Source organism: Theobroma cacao, chromosome 7 (assembly GCF_000208745.1).
Source record: "Theobroma cacao cultivar B97-61/B2 chromosome 7, Criollo_cocoa_genome_V2, whole genome shotgun sequence".
Taxonomy (NCBI): Eukaryota; Viridiplantae; Streptophyta; class Magnoliopsida; order Malvales; family Malvaceae; genus Theobroma; species Theobroma cacao.
Window position 1 is genome coordinate 8,870,572 of NC_030856.1, and position 25,614 is coordinate 8,896,185.

The following is a 25,614-nucleotide window of genomic DNA, read 5'->3' on the forward strand; positions in this document are numbered from 1 at the left end:
CGCACTTCAATCTCCAATCTCCATTTTTCATTTCTCTCTTTCTTTCTTGAGCGAAAGGGGAGACTGCTCTCACAGCTTTCTTTGATGGGCTGTTTGGCAAATTATCCTCTCCTGATTTCCTCAACTTTGTCACCGGAAAGCAGGAGTGCTTTTTAAATAATATCATGCATAATTTTGTTGATTGTATAATTTCATATCGGGTTAGAAAATTTACAATTTGAATTAAATAAGAATTCGTAATCGACACATTGTGTCCAGTACTTTTATGTGCTTGTTTATAGATTACAACTAGGTAGTCAAATCATTAAAATTAACATTTATTAAATGAAGATAAAAAAAATAAATAAGGATCATTCAGCCTAACGGATATACCTGTTTCAGCTGAGCATTTCATGCATGAATACTTTTCATTTTTTAATGAAAGTAGTAATACAATATTTACATTGCTCTACAATTGTTACATAAATAAACCAATATTTTCATTGGCAGAAATATTACATTTGGTTATTTTTCTACATTTCTATTTCTTAATTCTTTTCTTGGATTATTATTCATTGCATAGGCAGTATATATATATATATATATTTAAAATGAAAATAATGAACTATTTAATTATTAAATAAATATGTAAAAATTTTAAACTCACTTGTAGAATTTAAAAAAAATTCACTATCACTTTACAAAATGATAATCTATTTTTTCATAAAACCAAACAAACTCATCACTTTAATTTTTTCATTCTCTTTTTTTTTTTTTGCTATATTGTTATACTTGTAGGTTTACTCACATTTTTCAAGTACTTAAATTTATTTATCATATGAATAATTTTAAAACATTTTTTATTAGAAAATAAATATAGCTAGGGTTTGGGAAAGTAAGAGGCAAGCAGCATGGTTTAGGAAAGATAGCAACCAAAAGAAATATTATCGGGTTTAGGGTATCCTATGGGTGATACTCGAAATCTACTCAAACCCGAATTGAGTATTAAAAACCTTATTCAAAGTTGCTTTATTACCGAATAGAGGGTATCCAAATCTTTTGTTATCAAGTCAGATACTTATGGATACTATATAATAGTTACCTGCTACATCCCTAAGTTAGACTTCACAGTTGCTTTAGGAAACTATTTGTTGTATGTGCTTGTACCAAAAGGAATAAACAAGCTATTTTACTATAAATAACAGTAGGACCACCATAGCAAAATAGAAAATTAAAAAAAAGGAGAATTGCAAGTAAATAAAAAAATTTCCACACACTAACTTTAAAGTTTTAAAATTATATAAACAAATTAAAAAATTTTCTTATGTTTGACTAGAGTATGTTTATTGAAATTAATAGATTCTTATAATAATGAAATAAAATATGTGATATATAAAATGAAAATTTGCAAAAAAAAGAGGACCTACGATTAAATCAAAATTTGAACCAAAATGAACCCACCACCACTAGCTTTGGTTAGTGCCCGGTTGACCTTTATTTTCCGCCACAGTGTAAATTTTTGGGAAAAAGGCTTACCTTTCGGGTTCTTTTTGGTAACAAGAAGCCTTAACTTTCTTTCCCTTTTGTCTTCTATTAATCTAATTAGAATCTTTTTTATTGTACCAAAAATTCTTCTTTTCACCTTTCCTTTTGCTTTCTCCAAGACCGTGTGGGTTCCATCCACAAAGAAGAATTAATTAACCAAGTACAGAAAGATAAAAAAGAAAGAATTTAAAGAGTTAAATTGAAGAGGACCAATAATTAAATAAAGTTTGATTGATTTCTTTGATAATAATGAAATCTGTTAATGCCAAAAGGTTGAAATTAAGTAAGGAAATGCTTCATTTGAAGGAGAGAGTAAGGAAAGAAGAAGCAAGGAAAGCCCTGGAAAGATGTAACAAAATTAAGAGAGCAATGAATGAAGGGATTAATGAATACTTAAATACTCACCTAATGATTTGTGAATTTGTCTAATAAATTTTTAATTGTTTCCAAAAGGACAGGAATAGTTGTGGTCAAATTATTGGAACACGTAGCCTTGCTCTTTCTTCAACTTGGTTTTGCCTTTATTCACGGGAGAAACAAATCCATTTCGCCCATGCATGCAGAACAAGAATATGATTCAAAACACTAACATGGCTATACTGACCCACACTACCCGAAATGGTCCAATTCCCCAAAAGAAGAAGAATCTTTTAGAGTTCGATGACTGCTTTATTGAAAGTGGGAATTTGCTTTCGGTGACTCACGGCCAGTTTCTTCCTTGTCTTTTTCCATCGGTACCGCTGGCTCCAACAAACCACATGGGGTCATTCTTCGAAAGAGAAGTCGACGACTCCAAGTCAATACCCACCTCAATAAGCTGTTTGGTAAAAAGAACAAGAATCTTGTAAAGCTCGATTACTGCTTGATTGAAAGTAGAATTTGCTTTGGGTGACTCATTGCTAGTTTTTTCCTTGTCTTTTTCCATCACTACCAGTGGCCTCTAAGAAACTACATGGGGTCTTTCTTCGAATGAGAATTCGACGACTCCAAGTCAATACCTTACTCAATTGTTAAGCTACCCTCACAAACTCCTTTAACTTTCACACAGCAAAATACATCTCTTTTCCACATACGCACTTCAATCTCCATTTTTGATTTCTCTCTTTCTTTCCTGAGCAAAACAATCATGTCTGTTGTTGGGGAGGCCGCTCTCACAGCTTTCTTTGATGGGTTGTTTGGCAAGTTATCCTCTTCTGATTTCCTCAACTTTGTCACTGAAAAGCAGATCCGCAAGGAGCTCAACGAGTGGGAAAAGATGCTGCGGGATATCCGTGCCGTGCTTGATGATGCAGAGGGGAAGCAGATGAAGGATCAGTATGTGAAGAACTGGTTGGCCGATCTTCAAGACTTGGCTTACGATGTCGATGACATTTTGGACGAGTTTGCCACTGAAGCTTTGAGGCGCAAGCTGACATCCTTTGAGGAAGGCATCAAAAATAAGGTACAAAAGATCATTCCTACTCGTTTCTCTCCAAAAACTTTCATGTTTAATAAGAAGATGGTGTCCAAGATTAAAGAGATCAGTGCTAGAATAAATGATTTGGCCACAAAAAGAACTCAATTGGAATTGCGAGGCATTAATGAGGGATCAAGGTCCGATAGAATGATACAAAGGCTTCAGCCTACTTCTTTGGTGGATGAAACTCAGGTGTACGGTAGGCAAGAAGAAAAGGCAGCATTACTTGAATTGCTTTTGAGCAATGATGGCACTGACAATGAAGCTTCTGTGATTCCCATCATTGGCATGGGAGGAATTGGCAAGACAACTCTTGCACAACTTCTCTACAATGATACTCGTATAGAGAATTCTTTCGAGTACAAGGCATGGGTATGCGTTTCTGAAGATTTTGATGCCGTTGGCATAACAAAGAGAATTCTACGGTCAATCACTCCTGGTTGTTGTACCGATGACAATGATCTCAATTTACTTCAAGTCGAGTTGAAGAAGATGCTGGCCGGGAAAAAGCTTTTGCTTGTCCTGGATGACATCTGGAACGATAATTATCTGGAGCTGACCAACCTACTCTCTCCATTTGGAGTTGGAACCAAAATTCTCGTCACAACACGGAGTCACGATGTTTCTTCTATTATGGGCACTGTTGAAGCTTACCCACTACAACAGTTATCAGAGGAGGATTGTCTATCTGTATTTTCTCAGCATGCATTAAGAGCAAATGATTTTAGTGGGCATCCTGAATTAAAAGAAGTTGGGGAAATTATAGTGAAAAAGTGCAACGGCTTACCTTTGGCAGCTAAAGCCATCGGTGGTTTACTACGCACTAGACTGGACTATGAGGCATGGAAAGGTATATCAGAAAGCGAGATATGGGGCATACCAGAAGAGAAATGTAGCATAATTCCTGCTTTACGATTGAGCTATCATCATCTTCCTTCACATTTGAAACGATGCTTCGGATATTGCTCTATACTCCATAAGGATTATGAATTCGGGGAGGAGGAGATAATCTTGTTATGGAAAGCAGAAGGTTTTCTACAACCAGCAAGCCCTGGAACTCAACTCGAAGTTCTAGGTAGTCAATATTTTCGAGATCTAGTATCAAGGTCATTTTTTCAAACATCTACTAGGAACAAGTCTCGATTTGTAATGCATGATCTTGTCAATGATCTGGCTCAAGCGGTTGCAAGGGAAATATGCTCCAAATTGGAGAATGATAAACAGTTGAGATTTTCGGAAGGTACTCGACATTCATCTTATGTTTGTGGTGAGTTTGATGGAATGAAAAAGTTTGAAGCCTTCAATCGAACAAAGCATTTACGAACCTTTCTACCGTTGTCTGGATCGTCGTGGGCATGCGAAGGTAATTGTTATCTAAGTAACAATGTTCTCGTTGATTTGCTGCCCAAACTTCGATGCTTAAGAGTTCTTTCTTTGAAAGGGTATCACATCATTGAGTTACCAAACTTTTTTCAAAACTTAATACATTTGCGCTACTTGGACTTTTCTCATACTAGAATTACAAGCTTGCCTGATTCAACCTGCACCCTTTATAATTTAGAAACTTTACTATTATATGGGTGTAGATTGCTTCAAAATCTACCCTCAAATTTACAAATTCTAGTCAATTTGCATGTTCTCGACATCACTGATACGTCTTCAATGAAAGGGATGCCGTTTGGAATTGGTAACTTAACCAATCTTCAAAGATTATCTGATTTTGTTTTAGGCAAAGGTGATGGATATCATATACAAGAGATGAAGAATTTGTTAAATCTCAAAGGTAAGCTTTGTATCTCAGGGTTAGAGAACATTGTTAATGCTCAAGATGCATGGGAGGCTAAGTTAATATATAAGTCAGGCCTTGGCGCATTAGAACTAAAGTGGAGCAGAGAATTTGATAATAATAGAAATAAAGAAGTTGAAGAAGAGGTGTTGAATTTGCTTGAACCTCATAAAAAGCTTGAAGAGCTCTTCATCCAGGATTATGGTGGTACAAAATTTCCGATTTGGATGAATTTTTCATTACAAAATTTGTCGTCTTTGGTTCTCAAGGGTTGTAAAAATTGTGTATCACTGCCATCACTTGGAAAATTACCGTTACTGAAGAAGCTTTCTATTGTTGGAATGGATGAGTTAAATAAGGTTGGCATTGAGTTCTATGGGGAGAATCAATCAAACGCATTTGCTTCGTTACAGAGTTTGAGCTTTGAGCATATGCCAAGATGGAAGGAATGGGACTTGGTTGATGAGCAAGGTGTGAAATTCCCTAGCCTCGTCGAGCTTTGCATCAGTGACTGCCCTCAATTGTTGGGAACGTTGCCTAACCGTCTTCATTCCTTAAAGAAGCTCGCAATAAGGTTCTGTAGACAATTGGTAGTTTCACTTTCAAACCTTCCAAAGCTGTCTAAATTGCAAATATGTGAGTGTGCGGAGTTGGTGCTGAGAGATGATGCAGACTTTCTCTCAATAAAAGAAGTCCGTCTTTCAAACATTGGAAAGTTTTCTACTCCAACGGAAAGGCTGGTATCAACATCAACAACATTGAAGCATTGTGATCTTCCTGATTGTGAGGGATTGACATATTTATCGCTAAAGATGTTGGGACTGTTGGGATCTGTCCGTAAATTGGAAATTTTTGAATGTCCACAACTTGTGTTGTTAGAGCCAGATGAGGTAGAGGAGGCAGAAGAGGAGCTGTTTCAAGTTGGGAATCTTTGCAATATTGAATCTTTGAGAATATGGGAAGCTGGTGTCCAGATGGACTCTTTGAGAATAAGAAAGCATTTTCTCCCATTTCTTACAGAGATGGAAATTGAAGATTGCCCAAACATAGTTTGTTTTGCAAAGAACAACTTACCCCCGCTTTTGAAAAAGTTGGAGATTGCAAATTGCAAGAATTTGCGATGTTTGGTGGATGAAGGAGAAAATATAAGCATCACTAACATATCTCTTCTTGAGCATTTGAATATTATTCGCTGTCCATCTCTAATATCATTATCATTACCTGTTAAGCTTCGACGTCTTTATCTTCGGGGTTGCTTAAAGCTAGCTTCCTTATCAGAAAGTGGCAAGTTACCCATAGGGCTTAAAGGGCTTTACCTTTCTTTCTGCCCAGAGCTCGAATCCATTGCAGAAGTAATTGACGAAAATGCTTGTCTTGAATCTATTAGCTTCTGCAATTGTGGTATTAAATCTTTACCGCAAGGATTAGACAAGCTCAACCATCTTCGGAGTATTGAAATAAATAGATGTTCAAATCTAGTCTCGTTGGAAGGGTTTTTGCCCACCACCAATTTGACTAACCTTTGGATCTCTGAATGTGAAAATTTGCGAGCCCTGCCCAATTGCATGCCCAACCTCACGTCTCTTCGAGAATTGACGGTTTGGAATAAGTCAGGTGATCAGATATCCATTCCAGAAGAGGGTATCTCTGCCAACCTCACATCACTTAAAATCTCAGTACCAAGAAATTATGAGTCTCTAATTAAGTGGGGATTGCATAGACTCACCTCTCTTAAAACACTTGATATTTCTGGGAGAGGATGTCCGAATATGGTGGCGTTCCCACCAGAGGAGATAGGAATGATGCTGCCTCCCGCTCTCATGAAATTGAGCATTAAAAATTTCAAAAATTTGAAATGCCTATCCTCCAAAGGCTTTCGAAACCTAACCTCTCTTCATCATTTGTCCATCTCCTCTTGCCCTAAGCTCACATTTCTTCCTGAAAAAGACATGCTTCTCTCACTTTTGAAGTTATGCATTGGAGATTGTCCATTGCTAGAGGAAAAGTGCAAAAGGGGCAAAGGACGAGAGTGGTCCAAGATAGCCCACTTACCTTGCATTAAAATTGATGTGTGATAGTAAAGCGAAAGTCACAGGTATGAAACCATTTGAAACCTACGATAATTTAGAAGCTTCTTATTTTTAACAACAAAATGAAACTAATTATACCTTTTTTTGTCAATGATTATTTGCAGGCAGTTTAAAAGCTTTAGAAGGAAACTTGGTGGGAAACTAGGCTTCCCACCTTTTCATCTAAATGGCAGAATCAGTGTGTAATTAATTGTTGGTTAGTAGACTCAAGCACATACAACTCCAACAGTCTACAGGACCCAACTGCTTTTTCTTCAACTTCATCATTGATTTCGTTTTTTTTTTTCAGACATATGAAAATGCTGCAGAGGCTGACGAATGGAGCGGTTAGTTAATTCTCTGCAACCTTCATCTACATTTTTAGGGTTTGATAACGATTTGATATTCTAATAAAATACTATTGAGTTTTCTTCATTTCTATTATGATGAATTTGCTGTATTTTTTACAATTTCAAACTATGCCAATTATACTTTACTTGCCTATACCTAGAGTACATCCTTCACTTTATTCTTTTAATTTCACATCATTCTCATTTGATCTTTGTGTAACAATTTCTCATACTCCAATCTATCTTACTTTTCTTAATTTTTTGGAGGAACTGCTTTATAAAGAAAAGAACTGAAAACAGAGGAAAGGAATGTAAGATTGGATATATGTAGGTTAGATGCTGCATTTAATTCGGTAACAAACTTTAATTTTCTGCATGTCTTATGCTTGTGTGAATAACATATTACTAATTATCTGGACAGAAAAGGAAATAGGTATTAGATCTCACAAGGAAACTTGGAAAAAATTCAGTGAATAGATATACAACGTCCTATTCAAATAGTTGATTAAATTTTGAATGATAATGAAGTGTTCATTAATTGTACAGGCAGAAACCTGAACAAGAATCTGAATAAGGGAAGAATGAATTCTGGCCTTCAAAGGTAATTTGTTGACCTAATAATCAATACAATTAAACGGTGGCATGCCATTAGGCAACAATGAGACAATCCTTCCTAAGCAAACCATTTTATGTATCACTTTTAAAAGTTTGAGTTGGAACTCTCTCTAACCTTCATTCTCAACTTCCAGATAATCTAGGCACTTAGGGATGCGTTTGATGTGCACTTAAAAAGAAGGATAGGATTGCAAATAGAAATTTTAGAACTGGTGAAGTGGTCATTGTTGCATGCCAGTGAAAAACAAAACTTTACCTGACTTCTTATGCACCCTTTGCAATTTAGACACCTTGCTATTAAAGCAATGTCACGAGTTAGAAAAGTCAACCTGAAAAATAGAAATTCTAGTCAAATTGCATCATCTTGACATTAGTCATACAAATTCAGTGAAAGCAATGCCCTTTGGAATTGGTAGACTAACCAATCTTTAAAAACTGTCTTATTTTGTTTTGGGTGAAGGTGGTGGATATCAGATATGAGAGATGAAGAATTTGCGGAATCTCAAGGGTGAGATTTCTATTTTAGGGTTGCAGAGCATTGTTAAAGCTCAAGATGCATGAGAAGCTAAATTGATTGATACTTGGGCCTCAATGAGTTAGAAGTGGATTGCAACTTTTGACAACAATGCAAGAAATAGAGAAGTTGAAGAAGTGGTGTTGAACTCGTTGAATTATGGCTGTCTTTGCTGCATTGCTGCCACAGGGGATTAGTTTCTACACATTTGGAAACCAGCTTGGTTGGATTTAGGGTCAGTTTACTTTTTGCTCACCAAATGTTTGATTATTTCTTTGGTCATTTGTACACTTGCCAGTTTGTGTTTCTTAGTTATATTTGACTTTTGGAATCTGTCACCATGCCTTCTAATGACAGTTTGTGCAGCATTAGTTGAAATATTTTATGTTTAGTCTATTTTTAGAAGCAATGTATCAGATAGTGTGATCAGTTGAAGATATTTTTGTTCACTCTCTTGATTATATAAATATGTATTCTCCTAATGAAAAGTGATGTATGAAGAGTTGAAGTTCTGGCCTTTTTTGAGTTTTGTTTTTCCTCTTTGTTTTTCCAGCAAACTTTGGTCTCTTCATCGAGAGTTTAGTATGCAGATCTTTAAGTTTTTTTTATCCAGCAGAAACCAAGGATAACATTTCTTTTATCTGTATCTGCCCATACTCAATACCAAGGATAACACTTGTTTTTCTCTGTCTGTCTGTCCGCACAAAACCAAGAATAACACCTTATTTCCTTGGTACAAACTCTTTCAAATTTACAACAGCAGAAACAAAAGGTTTTTGCTTCTGCCTTCAGCTGCTACTCCTTGGGTAGCCTTGGACAAGTAATGTGAGTAGCCACTAAAGCCAAGAGAACTGTTAGAAAAGTGATCTTTATTTGGTTGATGAAAAGCTGAGTTGGTTGTTGAGGAGGAGAAAACCAGATGGCGGGTTGCAACGGTAACTTGAAGTTCTGAAGTAGCTGTTGGCGTCAAAACGCAGTAAGCAGGAGTTGTTTTTTACTTTACTGAATTTTTTGTTAATGAAACGTTGCAGGAGTGTGTCGTTTTACTTAGTCTTCTGTTATGCCGTTACTCATACGATGTCGTTTAGTATTTCTTGTAAGGCTTTAAGCCAAGTTTGGTTCAGTTTGTTTTTCTGTTGCTTGGCACTGGTTTTCATGGTGAATGCTGAGCCAAGTTTTAGGCTCAATTCATTTGTTTGAAAATCGTTGCTACATTTTAGGATCCAGAAAGTTTGAATTTTAAAATTCCTCATATAAATACTGAAAAATGTATTGAGCGGGTGGTTAAATTCCAGAATATTTTTCTACTCTGTTCGGAAAAGCTTATTCTTCTCTTTTCTCTGCTGTTTCTTCCTTAATTCTCTGGAATTCCTAAACACTTAGTAATTCTAGCAAGAACTTTCTTGGTCGTCATAAAGAGCTAAAAGAAGCTCACCATAAAAAATTATGGGACTACCAAATTTCCAGCTTGGATAGTAAATTCTTCATTACAAAATTTATTGTCCTTGAATCTCATGAATTGTAAAATTGCAGATCATACCGGCAATTAGAAAATGATCACTGTTGGAATCTCTTTGCATTGAAGGAATGGTTAGGGTGAATAACATTTGTGAAGCAATTGGGATCGCTTGGGAGCCTAATGTCTGTCCCTTGGCTGAGAATTTTGCATTGTTCACAACTTGTACTTGTATCATTAGAGCCAGAGGAAGCAGAAGAGGAGTATTTGCAACTCGACAGGCTTTGCAAGTTTGAATGCCTAACAATTACGAAATGTGAATGACTTCAAAGGCTACCAAAGGTCTCGCATTTGGTCATGTTCCTTGCAGATATACAGATTGCCAGTGCCCAAGAATGGTTTCTGTTTTAACGAATGACCTACCTCCGACTTGAAGAAGATTGACGATTGAAGATTGCAAGAATTTACCATGTTTGGTGGATGAAGAAGAAGATACTAGCAGAACTTCACCTCTCTCAAGGCATTGACGTTGGTTGGCTGTTCAGCTGACATATCCTTTCTAGAATAGGTTTTCCCTACCAACTTAGCATCACTTGACATCACAGCACCTGCATAGACTCAGCTTTCTAAAAAACTGTCTATTAATGGTGAAGAATGTCTAGAAGTGGTTTTGTTTCCACAATAGGAGATAGGAATGATACTGCCTCCCCCTCTCAGCGATATCACCATAATTTTGAAAACCTGAAATATCTATTCTCCAAGGGCTTTCAAAGCCTCCCCATCTGGTAGTCTTCAGAGATCAGTGATTTCTCTAAGCTCACATCTCTTCCATTAAGAGACATGCTTCTCTTGCTTGGTCATCTTCAGATTGATGATTGTCCTTTGCTAGAAGAACGATGCAAAAGGGATAAAGGACATATCTTATGTTCAAATCAATAATGAACAAAATTATCCCAAAGAAGTTGAAATCTCGAAATTGAAAGCAAAAGGTATTAAACCATTTCAAAGATAGGCCAGATAATTGAATTCTGATTATCGTTCATTTAATTTTTGTTAGATATATAACATAATAGTCATTTTGATATGTTATTGTTGATAATTAATTTACAGCCACATTTCAGGATTGAAAGCTACAAAGTGTAGTTGGTATATATAGCTCCATTCAAAGATCAGGTACAAGCTTCTCATTTTTTTCCTATTTCACTTGCAATTAAACATAGCATGCTCATCAATCTGCAACATTTAACCATTAAAACACTTATGCTTCTCTAACTTCAGATATCTCAAAAAACCTCTTGCCGTGAATTTGCTGATTCGTCATTTAGACTTATGAAACTGTTAAAAAGATCAAGGATGAAGGTGAGTTGATTTTCCGCTGCTTTTATATGTCATGTACATTCCCATTAAAAGAAATGTCATGTACATTAAAGAATGGAAAAGTGATTGTTAGAGTACATAAGCAGTTTCATGGACAAAATTGGGTTTTAATTTGGTAAATTACATATATACTTGCCTTGTGAAATTGTTAGTTGTTTATACAGAAGCATATTTGTTTTGATTTCAAGAGATTTCCATTTTGTTAAAGAAAATCCAAGTCTCTCTTTCCTTTTCTATGTTATCAACTTTCTTTATACCATGCCAATTATGCTTCCCTTGAGTATGTTGAACAGTGAACTAATTTCTTTTCTTTTAGTATTATAATGTTCTTGTATTTAGTTTTTTGCTTTCTGAGTTCGTAGAGACAATGTAGAGGAAGCAAATAAATTTCATCCATAAAATTCTAATGTTGTATTGGATTTTCCATCTTAGAGGAGTGTGTCCCCACCAACTGAATGTTACTTTGGATCTCTGCTGCTAAAATCTGTATACCATTATTACATCGGGGAGTGCGTATACAAATCTGTCATGGACAACTTCCCATTGGTGGTACTGATGCAGCCGACCAACTTTCAAACTTTCCTTGTCATCGGGAAGTTCCCAATTTGGAATAGTAGCACTACAAGAGCTTTCAGAACCTCTCCTTGCTCAAAGGTTTTTATGCTTAATTGCCTTGATCTATAAAAAAAAAGGGATAAAAAATGAAGTGGGTAAAGATATCTCCTGTGCCTCATGTATTAATAACAGATTACTTATTAGTTAGAACAGGAACAGTGAAAACTAGTTGTTTTTCATAGAAAAGGAGCGAAAAAGGCAGAACAAATATTGCTCGTAAATTCAATCCTTGTTATGTCAATGAGAAAATCTTTTCTCCTTTTCCTCTTTGAACAATTAATTAAAACTTGTATGATCACCAAGTGTTGATTTTCTTGTACATACAGAAGTCTGAACATGATTAGGAAACACTGAGGATGAATTCAGCATCCAGTTGTAATCTATTGGCCATAAAATCAATGCAATGCAGAGGTGAGCTTTTATATATTGGACTACATTAAGATAATATGCCTCACCAATGGAAACAATCCCTCCTTCTAAATGATCTATGCCTGTATAATTCTATTTTTGTATTCAATTTCCATTAGCAGTCACATATTAATGTTTCCACACCCGCTGAATATTACTTATTAGCCACAGAAGGGAAAAAGGGTGAAAATTATAGAAACTACCATGCTTGTAGATATATGGTATGTCAATTGGAAAATCCTCCCTTTCTTTTTGCACTGTGATCATAGTTAATTAAAGTTTATATATTAACCAAGTATTAGTCTAGTTGTACATGCAGAAATCTGAGCATTAGTAGAAAGAACCAATGATGAAATTTAACCTCCAGTTGTAATCTATTGACTATATAATCAATTCAAAGCAAAGGTGAGCTTTTATTAGGCTACCTTAAGATAATATGCCTCACCAATGGAACATCCCTTATGCTAAATAATCTTATGCATATCAATTCCAAAGTTTCAGGTTGGAGCTATTAGTTACTCATCTTCATTCTCAAAACTGTGACCCTCATTCACAATAGGTTTAAGCAGATGATCCCTGATTGAAACTAAATCGCATTTCTCAAGTATTGTGTAGAATTATTTTTTCACACCAGAACTGTTTTACAACTTGGCACACAGAGATGCAAAGAGCTCATGTAACAGCTTCCATGGCTCTTCATGCCCCACTTTTTCTGCTTCTAATATTAAACATTTACCATACCCTGCATGTTGGTTCTTCAGCCTTCAGCACTCATCTCTCTTTGTCAATCCCAGTGAATCTTCAATGCCTCCACATGAAGCAAAATGTGTCACTAGTGGCAGCACCCGGTAACATACATCGTTGCAACATGTCACCACCAAAAGAGCGATTGATGTCATTGACAGTCAAGGTTTTCTTTTCTAATACTATGAATCAGTTGGGTAAGAGTAAGTTTTTAGAAAATTTGCTTCATTTATCATTTCTCTTTGCAAAAAAACTTGTTAAAATTCATCAGTAGTATCATGACTAATAGATTCACACCGATCCTGTAATAAATTTCATAGATAGACTTTGTAATGTGCCATACACTAGTTGAGCTTTCAGTTTTCTTTTTTCTTTTTCATTATTATGCTCTTTAAAGTTTGTATACTATTGCATTGGACCTTCAGAAAGGATTAATTTTCTTGTGCTTTTGAATTGAGATTATGAGATGTATAATAGATTCAAGCTAAATGTTAATCTCTTTTTCCTACTCTTCCTCCTTTCTCCGTGTCCTCTTCTTTGGCAAATAAAGAGATCCACCAGAGTTCAATACAAGAAAGGAACTGAAAATTTTTATGGCTTTCCTCTGATGATGTTAAGCCATAAGCTTCCACCCATTGCAGCATGAGCAGGCCTTAAATCTTCTTTTCTTGCTGATAGCAATCTAACTTCTCTGTTACTTGACTGTGGCCATGCTTAAAATTTCTGCAGATGAAAACACATTTTTTCCTTTTGTTGGATATGTGCAGTGCATGCCTTCATTTTTTCAGAAGGTGTTTGTCTTTGTTATCAATTGGGCCAAAAAGGAGTGTTACAATGGTAGACGATAGTTTTTACACAAGAGTTCTACCAATGTTTTTCTCTGTTGGTGCCTCATCCTTAGTTCCTTGTAAGTCTCACGAATGGCTGGGAATAGGTATGTTGTTTTATTGTTTTTTGACTAAAATTGCAACTCGATGTCATAGCCTTGCCCCTGAGATAGAATGTTACACAAGGGTTCCACATTCTGAAGCCATCCTTTTGTGAAACTTCATGCGCAGCATCAACGGTGCATAAAAGATATTAAAAAATATAAATAGGGTCACAAACTCCGACATTTTGAAGCCCTTTTTCTTCTAGTGCATGCCAGAACCAAAGAAGCTGAAGATCAAGTTTCCTACTAGTTTAGTGTCAATTTTTTATGTTAATAGTTATTCTGTTTTTTCTTCTTGGTATTTTGCATACATTCATTATTATTGACAATTTATTATTGGGAATTACTCATGTGTGTTCTGGCTGTTTTCATAATAGCTCCAGCTTCCAAAATGTGAAATTGAAAAGCAAACTGCTTCAAATTGTTCGTATTTGCAGTTTTGTAAAACTTCTTTTTTCTTTTAATTCCTTTTGTGCTTCAGCATTTATAGGTTCTTTTGGCTGTTTTGAATGGGACTGAGCTGATGGAGGCTGTCATAATGATATACCTATTGAGGAGATCAAAGCCAATGTGGCAGGATTCTGTCAAGAAGAGGCTTTGCTTCGATGCCTGTGACAGTGCCAAGATTGTTGCTGATGCTGTTATCTCTGATTTCAATGAAGTCCTGGAGGCTGTAAGTGCCTCTCTCTATTTTCATGTTACTTGTGTTTCTAATCCCATTTTTTGTTGTTTGAGCTTGGGATTTACTTCTTTTATAGTTTTCCTTTAATTATGTTGGTAAAACAGTTCCTTTTTTATGTTTCATAGCTCTTTTCTTTCTTATTTTGCTTGAATTTGAAATTTAGACCGATGGATTTTTTCAACCTGATATTTTTTTGTGAAAGAAATGTCAATATTATATAAAGAAAATAGGATTTGAAAGTTTGCATCATGAACATGGATAACGGATGTGGGCATGATAACTTGTCAAGTCACCATTATAAAATTCTTGAAAACATCGTGATTTGTGACCAGGCTGCCATTGTTGGGATTTTTGTTATTGTGGATTATGGTGATGATTAAAGTCATAACTATGGCAATTTTTTCCATTAGGTTGCTCGTTATCCATCATTTTATGGAGCAATTGATGGGTTGTGCAACAACTACTGAGGCAAGACTAAAGCAGAATGGATTGTTGTGACAAATTATTGACCTGGCACTAACGTGGAGTTTTCTGCAGCACTAATTCATGGGATATAAAACACTGATGAAGTCTCTAGGCCACTTGTACCTACTTTCACTGCATTATTTTTCTTATACATTCTTTTGGGGAAATGAAAAGGGGGTGAGAGGGGGGATGCTAATTGGTATATCAATAAAGTTTATCACTGTTTGCTACAGGATACTTATTTGCGTTCAGGTGATGCGTCCTAACCAGGTAATGGGTATGCAATCAGGGAGCTAATCTCTACGATCCAAACACAGAAATTCAATTATAGCCAACTGGTGAGATTTTTGCTTTGCTTTATGATTTTTACTTGAACGTTTCATATATAGTTCACATATCTGTCTTATTTCTAAAACTTGTCTCCAAGTATATTTACTTGCATCTAGATAATATCAGCAGAATTTTAGAACTCATCTGAGTTTCAAAATGTACTAGTTTTAACTGTGTCTTACTGTATGCAACAAATAATAAGATAACATAATGGGGGATTCTTGGAAAAGTGAAGTATCCTTTAGATATATTTATTATTATTTGATGACAAATGTCTGAAAAGATTTGATTTTATTTACTTTTTGTTTATAGGTCCTGAGAAAGGGAAATGAGTGCCAATAGTAAAATTACCAAAAGATATTTGCAGAACCTGAGGTCTCTCAATCGGCAAGGTAGGCAGCACCTCATTCAGTTCCCTATCTAAATATAACTGTTAATTAAATTTTAATTTTAATGCTTGAAAATGCAGGATGATAAGAAGTTACTGACCTTTCTTGGGATGTAGACTGAATTCTGCTTTGGGTTTGTAGGGATCATTTGTGTGTTCATCACTGCTACTGCCACCACTGCTGCTGCTACTTTCCCTTTTTTTTCTTAGGTTACTCAGGTCTCTCTTATTTTCCTATTTAATGTAATTATATGTAATCGATGCATTACATCATAAGTCCAGGAAGAGTCATGTCTAAACTGTAACCACAACAATATTCTGATTATGGCAGGTTCATATACTTAGGCATGCCTCTTTCGCCTGAACACTGTTTAGGACCCTGGTGTCAAGAGGTTGAGGAGGATGGCAATCATTTTCTATATTTATGTCAATGTTCTTGGAGTTCCGGAGCAAGTTACTTTCTCCGACGATGCTATTTTGGTCTCATCCCCTTTGCATCAAATTCCTCTTGCAATGCTTCAGAGCCTTTTCTGGATTACTCAGGTGGTTTGCTTCCTATTCTGCTGCTTCTCCATGGCTAGTAAGATATGAGGTTGGCTTTAATGAGAAAAGGTGGTGGGTGAATGAGATTATTTTTCTTAATAAGCTTTGTTCTCTACATTGGCTTAGAGCTTTGGCTGATGGCATCTTGTTTTTGGACTAAGATTCTGTAGCTTTAAGGAGACTTGGTGAAGTCTCCTTTGGTAAAATCTGTTGGGATGTTAATGGCCTTGCTGACTCTTTAGTGTATAGAACTGATATGTTAATGGCTTGGTGGTTATACTCAGTCGCTCTGATATTTGGTGCAAGTTTTTCGGGAGGCTGTTAAATTATCTCCACCCTTTGGGCACCATTGTACTAGGCCTGTTATTAGAGCTTTTATGGTGTGTACATTTTTACTCTTTTGGGTGTTATTTTAGTCCGGTGAGACTGCTTCTTATCCGTGTCCCAGGTGTTGTATTTTTTCTTTCAGCTTTCAGTAACATCTAACCACAACAGAGATGCAAAATTGGTGTAGCAAACCATTGTTTGAAGCATGTTGCCCTGTCAAATTTATCATCTGTTGATTGCCAATGGCATACAGAAGAATTGAACAGTTATTTGATAAATAAGATTCAATGTTTGTATTCTTGGATATTTGGAACTGTATGTGCAGGGTTGAAGGACCAACCGACAATGACCAGAGCTTTATTTAACAAAAAGAATACCAAATAATTGTCTCTAGAGTGGTTAGTAAGGATATTATAGTTGTTGTCCCAGTGGTCACAAAAACTGAGTCCTTCATGAAGGAAAATTGATGGTGGATAAGGCAATTTATGGGTGGTGCCAAACAAATTGTTCAGAGGATCTAATCTAACAACAATAATCCAATATATAAGAACAAGTCCTGCTGCCACAAGAATAATGTGTAGAGTACATCACAAGAGTCCAGTTATTAAGTTTTTATGTTTTACACACTGATTGCATGCTTCATTCCTTAAGAACGAGAGAAACCAAGAACATGTAGCGGGCTAACAGCTCCAAATGCTTACTCAAGAAAGCACTTGGAAAGCCTTCTCTCTGCCTCTTTAGATGCATTAGGCACATTTTTACAAGGCAGTAAGTGTCTTTTTACTATTACCTTTGGTTAGATGGAGGTTCTTATTCTCATTTGCATGACGGTGTTTTATAGTTCCAGGAAATACCAGTTCATAAAGGTTTAACAGAAATAATTTAGAAACTTTCTTCTTTCCCGTTTTAGAAAGAGTGGGAGATGCAATTGAAGTTATATAAGAATAAAGCTACGAGCCTAAGGCAACCTCTCCATTCTGCAGCCCGCCTCCTTCCCAACCCAACAACAAATAGTAAAACTTGAACGTTAAACTGATCTTCCTCTTGCTTTGAAGTGCAGATCTTCTGATAGTCCTTTTCATGAACTTGCCACTGTAGGATCAAGTACTTATAGGCACTATGTCACAGGATTTATAGCCCAAACTAGAATTTTCACTCCTTTTTTTTTTTTGGGTCGAGTTCTCACACCAGTTGGGTTCCTGGCCACAAGTTTAACAGTATCTAGAATAAACCGTACCATATCTGTCAGCCATAAGGTTAAGGCCTAGAATTTTCGCTTATAGTATACATGCTCAATTTTGTTTTTAACGTGTTAATAAACTTAAGACATAACAAATCAACCTTCATTTCGTCTTAAAACCAATTCAGCAATCATCTCTTATGGTATGATGTATAATTAATGTACCATGCCATTGCAGAACTTGGAACACCTCTTCCTGAGGATGCTTCCACTGTCACTGATCAACCTTCAATGTTGATACTTGATAAGCGCTGGAAATGGTGGGTTCTTGTGGTAATCAGCATCGCCTATCCCTTGCTTGGTCAGTCCAAACAAACAAATTCTATTTCAATCATGTTATAATAAACACTTCAACTTAATCAATAATGGAGTCAACTATTTTATAAAATTCGTAATAATTAATCAATGTTATATTTTGACGAGATTTCGATAATATCTTAATAAATTTTTATTCGATTAAACTTAAATTTATTGAAGATTTCTAATCAAGCTTTTTACAGAAAATATTAAATGAATGTCTCATGAATCATGATGAAACTAATTAATAAGTGATTGGTATGATGAAGTTGTAATTTCGTTCGTTTTTTTCTTTAAATTTGTTTTTGGGTGATATCAAGTTTTTGATAGTTTTAATAGCTAAGTTATATAGCTTGCACTTTTCATTAATTATAACTTGCCTTTGTTGAAGGAGTTTTCTTTTCTTTATTTGAAAAAAAGTTTGAGAAATTATTGAACATAAACTATTTTAGCGCCATATTTTTTAATTTATTTAAAAAATTGTCAAATATAAATAGTAAAAGGATATTTCACTAAAAAAATAAAGGTACATTTTACAAAATACTTTAATTTGACTATTTTTAAACTAAATTTAAAATATTGATAAAATTATATTTGTTTAAATATGAATAGTAATTATCAGCAAAAATCTATTAATTACTCACTCGACTTACAATTGCGGTAGTCCACAAAACCTAAACATGAAAATTTTATCATATGCTAATAACATCATAATGTTTTGGATGATGCAAATATATTGTTTAACATCATAATGTCAACACATTTATTATAATTCTATTAATTAGGTATTTGTTTATTGCCAAATATTTCTTCTATTAGGTTTGCTTGTACAGTCCATTGGTATTTAATTTTTTGGAATTTAAAATATATTCTTTTAAACTGTCTTATAAATCGATTGTCATATTTTCTTACAAAAAATAAATATTAATAAAATGTTGTTCATTATTTCCATACTATTTGTGAATAGTAGTCAAATAGTTAAAATCAAATAAAGTAGCATTATTTTTTAAAAAACAAAATTCGCAAATGATGGAACTTGATTTTGAAGCCAAAAGATTTTAAAATATCTTTCTATGACAAAGACTAAAACTCATTCACTTATATATTCTATTTTAATTTGCAGTAGGATATAAAAAAATTCCTTATTACTATAACCACTCAAAAATGTGAATTTTTTTTTAGAATTGAAAAAAATGAATTTAAACTTTACACTTTAAATAAAGAGATCATATACCAATCAATTAACAAAATACCTGAGTACAAAAAAAATGTGATTAATATACCTAACATTTCTTTATGAAACTATTTGCAGTATATACTTATACCAACAGGAAGGAATTTTTTTTAGAAAAAAGAATCCCAAAAGAAAATTCACAATTATTCTACATACTAACATTAAAGTTTTTAAACTATACAAAGAAATTAAAAAATTGTCTAATGTTTGATTAGAGTATGTTTATTGAAATTAATAAATTGTTATAATAACTAAATAAATATGTTATATATAAAATAATAATTTGCCAAAAAAAAGAGGACCTACTATTAAATCAAAATTTGAACCAAAATGAACCCACCCCACTAGCTTGGTTAATGCCCATTTACCTTTATTTTCCATGGCAGTCTAAATTTTTGGCAAAAAGGCTTACCTTTCACGTTATCTCTTTGATTGTACCAAAGATTAATTTTTTTAATGTTTCCTTTGGCATTCTCCAAAACCATGCGGGTTCCATCCACGGAGAAGAATTACTTAACCAAGTAAAAAAAAAATGAAAGAAAGATATTTAAAGAAATTTTGATAAAATAAAATAAATTGCAAATATCATTTTATTTTGTTGAAGTATTTTGAAGCACAAAATTGAGAAAGACCAATAATTAAATAAGCTTTGATTGATTTATTTGATAATAATGAAATCTGTGAATGCAAAAGGCTAAAATTAAGTACGGAAATGCTTCATTTGAAGGACAGAGTAAGGAAAGAAGAAGCGAGTAAAACCATGGAAAGATATAGTAAAATTAAGAGAGCAACGAATGAAGGGATTAATGAATACTTCAGTACTCACCTAATGACTTGTGAATTTGTCTAATAAATTTTTAACTGTTTCCAAAAGGAGAGGATTAAGAGTTGTGATCATGGAAGTGTTGGAACACGTAGCCTTACCCTTTCTACAACTTGGGTTTGCCTTTATTCAAGGCAGAAACAAATCCATTTGACTCATGCATGAAGAACAAGAACATGATTCAAAACACTAACGTGGCCATACTGACCTACACTACCCTAAATAGTCCAATTCCCCAAAAGTAGGAATTAGCTTTCGATGACTCCTTTAGGGATGGTAATGAGTACTTGATTATAGGATACTTGTGAGTATCCGATCCGATTATATAAAATTAAGATATCTTATAATACAAGTTTATAAATAAATAAATAAATTTATAGTTAATATTAAATTATTATGATTATGATTTGTTTACGTATATATAATAAATTAATATATTTTAAATATATTATTAATTAAATTTACTATTAATTCGTCATGATATATATAAAAAATATTTTTTATATATTAATATATATAAAATAATTTAATTTTTTAAATGAATTGATCTAAAAGTTTTAAAATCGAAAATCGATCAAAAATTTAATTGAATTAAATTTTTTGACTAAACAACTCAATAGATCAATTACATTGAACTATTTTACTTAAATTACATTTAATTTAAATGATTAATTACTCGGATTTGATTTTAATCACTTCTGAATTTCGTACAAAGGGATGCCCCGGAGGAAAGGCTCAATGATTACAGTAACAGCAGTAGGCAACCATCTTTACCCGTCACTTATAAATAATTTCGACACGTGGCATCATAATACACCGACCGCCACATATGCATATGACGTGGCCCCTCAAAATTCACGAGGAAATAGCCGCAGCTCCACCCGAAGGTGGAGTTGACATGCGCCAAAACTTAAAATGTCAAAGAAAGCGTACAGACATAAAGCGAGTTTGGTCGTTTCTCAGATATATGCTAACCTGTGTGAAAATGTTGAATGAATAAATGAGCACTGTCTTCAAGCTGGCTGTTTCCTGTTCACTTTTTGGTTGTCTGTTTTACTTTCAGTTCCGGGTCCAACTGGTATTCCATTTAGAAGATTGTTCAAGCTTCTAAGCTCCAAGATTTCTGCTTCTTTACTTACCAGGAGTCTTCCTGGCAACTGGCAAGTTAGTGTTAGTTCACATTTTCCATCTTTGTATCATCACATTTCACTTTTATTTTGCTTAGTTTAACAAATGATTTATAGCTAGAGCTTGGTTTGTTGATTCTTTGTGCTAGGGTCAGAGCTCCAGTGGATTTTTCATTGCCATGTTCCAAATTTGCTATCTTCTTGCTTCTTTCTTATGTTTGAAAAGATAGGTGAGAGAGAGAGTTTGAACACAATAATTCAACACAATATTTCAAAGTTACTGTGTAAGAGTTGATTTGAAAGTTTGGTAGCCAGCTAGCTACTAATAATTGGGAGATGTTGCTGGTGAAGATGTATTTCGATGGTTGAACTGGGATTTTTAGTCTGAAACTCATTTTATCTTCTTAATGCACCTTGGTTACTGTCTATGGTGGGTTTCAAAAGTTAAGTTTACAACTTCCAACAGTAGTGTGTGCTTTAAGAAATGTGTCAATGGTAGCTATTTGTTGTTTGTTCCCTGATTCTGCAGATAAAATTTCTATTCTGTTTAGATGATTGACATCTCAAGAGAAGTGACTGTTACTTGTGTGATGCTAAACCAAACAATTTTCAAGTTGGTTAATTCGCACCTTGCTTTGCAGAAATAAATGGCATATGATCTGGGCATAGCATTTTACATCACCATATGCTGCATTGCCTTTATTATATCGAAGATCATTCTTTGGATTCTCCTTTATAAGCGATGGAAAAGAAAGACGATGATTTATGAGGAAGGTTTCTCAGGTATTGAACCTTCTAAATGATGACTTTTTTTTCCTATAATTTGACTTCTGATGGAGGCAAAAATGATGCTTTTCCAACTTGGTAGCTTCTGGCATATGCATGAATGCAGGAGGGAAGATGGTGATGTTTAGGTCTCCAGTGTTGCAGTCTGTCTCATCTGATGTGTTGTTAAAGAAGACATTGAAGTTAAGCAACAAAGACATCATTGGTGCTGGAGGGTATGGTACAGTTTACAAATTAATTATAAGTGATACCATGGCCTTTTCCGTGAAAAGGCTAAATAGAGGAACTGAAGATAGAGATAAAGGATTTGAGAGAGAATTGGAAGCAATGGGGGATATCAAGCACCGCAACATTGTAACTCTGTACGGATACTACAGCGCCCCTCACTACAATCTTCTGATATATGAGCTAATGCCTAATGGAAGTTTGGATGCTTTTCTGCGTGGTATGCACATTTTTTCTTCAAATACTAGGTTTATCTTCAAGTTTTCAGCATCCATATTTGTCAAAGTTAAGAGGGTCGATAATTTTTCTTATTTTTTTGAAGAAAAGAGGGCAAAATTTCAAAACTATCAAAATTCCAGAATGTTGGATTTTGTTGGAAGTTCAAAGATCAGACTTGATGCCCGAAGCAGAAGATCAAAAGTTGCTGATAGATTAATCTGTGATGCAGGGAAATCAATGGACAGTAAGGTTTTGGATTGGCCAACAAGATATAAAATAGCATTAGGTGCTGCAAGAGGAATAGCATACCTTCACCATGATTGTATCCCCCATATAATCCACAGAGATATCAAGTCAAGCAATATATTACTGGATCAGAACATGGACGCTCGAGTCTCAGATTTCGGACTTGCCACATTGATGGAGCCAGACAAGACTCATGTTTCAACATTTGTGGCTGGAACCTTTGGATATTTAGCCCCAGGTACGACGAACAAAATTACAGTCATTCTTTTCATCTAGTTTTTGACTGTTTAACAACTAAACTTTGTTCTTCTGCAGAATATTTTGATACAGGAAGAGCAACAGCAAAGGGCGATGTTTACAGCTTTGGAGTTGTTTTACTAGAGCTTTTAACAGGAAAAAAGCCAACAGATGAAGCGTTTCTGGAGGAGGGAACAAAACTTGTTACATGGGTAAGTTCTCCAATATCATGAACATTTAATTTGACATAATTGTCCATTACTTGATAATGCCTACCTCCATTTAAATGTCCAATAAACTGGTGAAATTATCTCTTCCAGTCATTGGTTAAAAAGAGTTCATAAAATTCTTGTTATTTTTATCTGTATGCTATTCATCAGAGGCATTTTCTTCTGTGTCAACTGTCAAGTACATATTGGCTAAAGATTCATAGAAAATAGTTGGAAGAGTTTCTGATGTTCTGTTTCATTACCATCTTGAACAGGTAAAGGGAGTTGTTGAAGAAAGGAGGGAAGAATATGTGCTTGACAGTAGCTTAGGTTCTTGTCCCGTGGATGAGATTAACAATGCTTTCAATGTAGCATTAATGTGCCTTGAAACAGAACAAACTGTCTTACATACCTCTCCTGATTTCCTCAACTTTGTCACTGAAAAGCAAGAGTGCTTTTTAAATAATATCATGCATAATTTTGTTGATTTTATAATTTCATATAGGGTTAGAAAATTACAATTTGGATTAAATAAGAATTCATAATCGATACATTGGGTCTATTACTTTTATAAGCTATTTTTATAGATTACAACTAGGTAGTCAAATCATTAAAATTAACATTTATTAAATGAAGATAAAAAAATAAATAAGGAAGCAAGCTGTTATTTGAGATCATTCAGCCTAACATATATGCCTGTTTCATCCGAGCATTTCATGCATGAATACTTTTCATTTTTTAATGAAAGTAGTAATACAATATTTATATTGCTCTACAACTCTTACGTAAATAAACCAATATTTTCATTGACAGAAATATTACATTTGGTTATTTTTCTACATTTCTATTTCTTAATTCTTTTATTGGATTATTATTCAATGCATAGCAGTTTATATATCTATATATATATATATTATATTATTTTATTTTATTTTAAAAAATAATTATTTAATTATTAAATAAACATACAAAAATTTTAAACTTACCTGTAGAATTAAAAAAATTCACAATCAATATACAAAATAATAATCTATTTTTTCATAAAACCAAACAAACTCATCATTTTAATTTTTTCATTCTCTTTTTTTTTTTTTTTTTGCTGTATTTTTATACTTGTAGGTTTACTCACATTTTTCAGGTACTTAAATTTATTTATCATATGAATAATTTTAAAACGTTTTTTATTAGAAAATAAATATAGCTAGGGTTTGGGAAAGTAAGAGGCAAGCAGCATGGTTTAGGAAAGATAGCAACCAAAAAAAATATTATCTGGCTTAGGGTATCCTCGAAATCTACCTAAAGCCAAGTTGAGTATTAAAAAGTTTATTCAAACTCTATTCATTACCGAATAGAGGGTATCCCAATCTTATGTTATCAAGTCAAATACGTGTGGATACTATATAATAGTTACCTGTTACATCCTAAGTTAGACTTCACAATTTCTTTAGGAAACAATTTGTTGTATGTACTTGTACCAAAAAGAATAAACAAGCTATTTTACTATAAATAACAATAGGACCACTACAGCAAAATAGAAAACTAAAAAAAGGGAAAATTGAGAATATCAATAATTAAATAAGCTTTGATTGATTTATTTGATAATAATGAAATCTGTCAATACCAAAAGGCTGAAATTAAGTAAGGAAATGCTTCATTTGAAGGAGAGAGTAAGGAAAGAAGAAGCCAGGAAAGCCCTGGAAAGATGTAGCAAAATTAAGAGAGCAATGAATGAAGGGATTAATGAATACTTCAGTAGTCACCTAATGACTTGTGAATTTGTCTACTAAATTTTTAATTGTTTCCAAAAGGAGAGGAGTAATAGTTGTGATGCAAGTGTTGGAACACATAGCCTTACTCTTTCTTCAACTTGGTTTTGCCTTTATTCACTGCAGAAACAAATCCATTTCGCTCATGCATGCAGAACAAGAACATGATTCAAAACACTAACATGGCTATACTGACCTTCACCACCCTAAATAGTCCAATTCCCCCAAAGAAGAAGAATCCTTTATAGCATGTTTGGTTGGGGGAATGGCTAAGCCATTCCCCCTTTATTCCCAAGGAATTTTTATTCCTTTGTTTGGTTGAAAAATAATCCAAGGAATAGCCATTCCTATGGAATGACTATTCTTAAAAATCCTTCAAAACCAAGGAATAGCTAATACCATCCTCTCCCATGGTATTAGCTATTCCATGATTGAGGAATAAATTTAAAAATTAATAAAGACAAAAATACCCCTTACAAGTTTGAAAATTTACAACTTTATTAGTATAAAATATTATTTTTCTCTCTCTTCTCTTTCTCTCACTTGATTTCAATTTTTAATAAAATATTAATTTTTTTAAAATATTAATATTAAATTATAATAAATATTAATATTTAAAATTAAT

The 25,614-nt window shown here is 34.1% G+C and overlaps 2 protein-coding genes across 11 annotated transcripts in view; both read left to right on the forward strand.

Annotated features, from left to right (window-relative positions):
* Positions 1–25,614, forward strand: part of LOC18594455 (putative disease resistance RPP13-like protein 1) — a 55,491-nt gene that overhangs the window by 14,460 nt on the left and 15,417 nt on the right. Inside the window, exons 2-16 of one of the 10 annotated variants that reach the window (XM_018124785.1) lie at positions 2,952–6,861; positions 6,961–7,052; positions 7,146–7,182; positions 7,732–7,786; positions 8,261–8,549; positions 9,848–10,759; positions 10,881–10,943; positions 11,049–11,129; positions 11,580–11,801; positions 12,089–12,173; positions 12,965–14,518; positions 14,938–15,330; positions 15,635–15,714; positions 15,792–15,929; positions 16,042–16,880. In XM_018124785.1, coding sequence (XP_017980274.1) covers positions 2,952–6,841 — 3,890 coding nt within the window. In that variant the 3' untranslated portion in view covers positions 6,842–6,861; positions 6,961–7,052; positions 7,146–7,182; ... (10 more) ...; positions 15,792–15,929; positions 16,042–16,880. Of the gene's footprint in view, positions 1–2,951; positions 6,862–6,960; positions 7,053–7,145; positions 7,183–7,731; positions 7,787–8,260; positions 8,550–9,847; positions 10,760–10,880; positions 10,944–11,048; positions 11,130–11,579; positions 11,802–12,088; positions 12,174–12,964; positions 14,519–14,937; positions 15,331–15,634; positions 15,715–15,791; positions 15,930–16,041; positions 16,881–25,614 lie in introns of those variants that run through there. The other 9 variants (XM_018124786.1, XM_018124782.1, XM_018124788.1 and 6 more) reach the window with 9 other exon arrangements.
* Positions 21,934–23,825, forward strand: LOC108662769 (receptor-like serine/threonine-protein kinase At1g78530). Its single transcript, XM_018124333.1, has 6 exons — positions 21,934–22,084; positions 22,194–22,532; positions 22,761–23,015; positions 23,093–23,226; positions 23,499–23,695; positions 23,822–23,825. The coding sequence occupies exons 1-6, from the start codon at positions 21,949–21,951 to the stop codon at positions 23,823–23,825; spliced, it is 1,065 nt and encodes a 354-aa protein (XP_017979822.1). The 5' UTR covers positions 21,934–21,948.

What these genes read in the sequence shown, in the direction of transcription:
- LOC108662769 (XM_018124333.1), top strand. Translation starts at nt 21,949, where the DNA reads ATGGCATATGATCTGGGCATAGCATTTTACATCACCATATGCTGCATT. An exon ending in TTATGAGGAAGGTTTCTCAG is followed by an intron (nt 22,085 to 22,193) that starts GTATTGAACCTT and finishes GCATGAATGCAG; the next exon opens with GAGGGAAGATGGTGATGTTT. An exon ending in GAACAAAACTTGTTACATGG is followed by an intron (nt 23,227 to 23,498) that starts GTAAGTTCTCCA and finishes CATCTTGAACAG; the next exon opens with GTAAAGGGAGTTGTTGAAGA.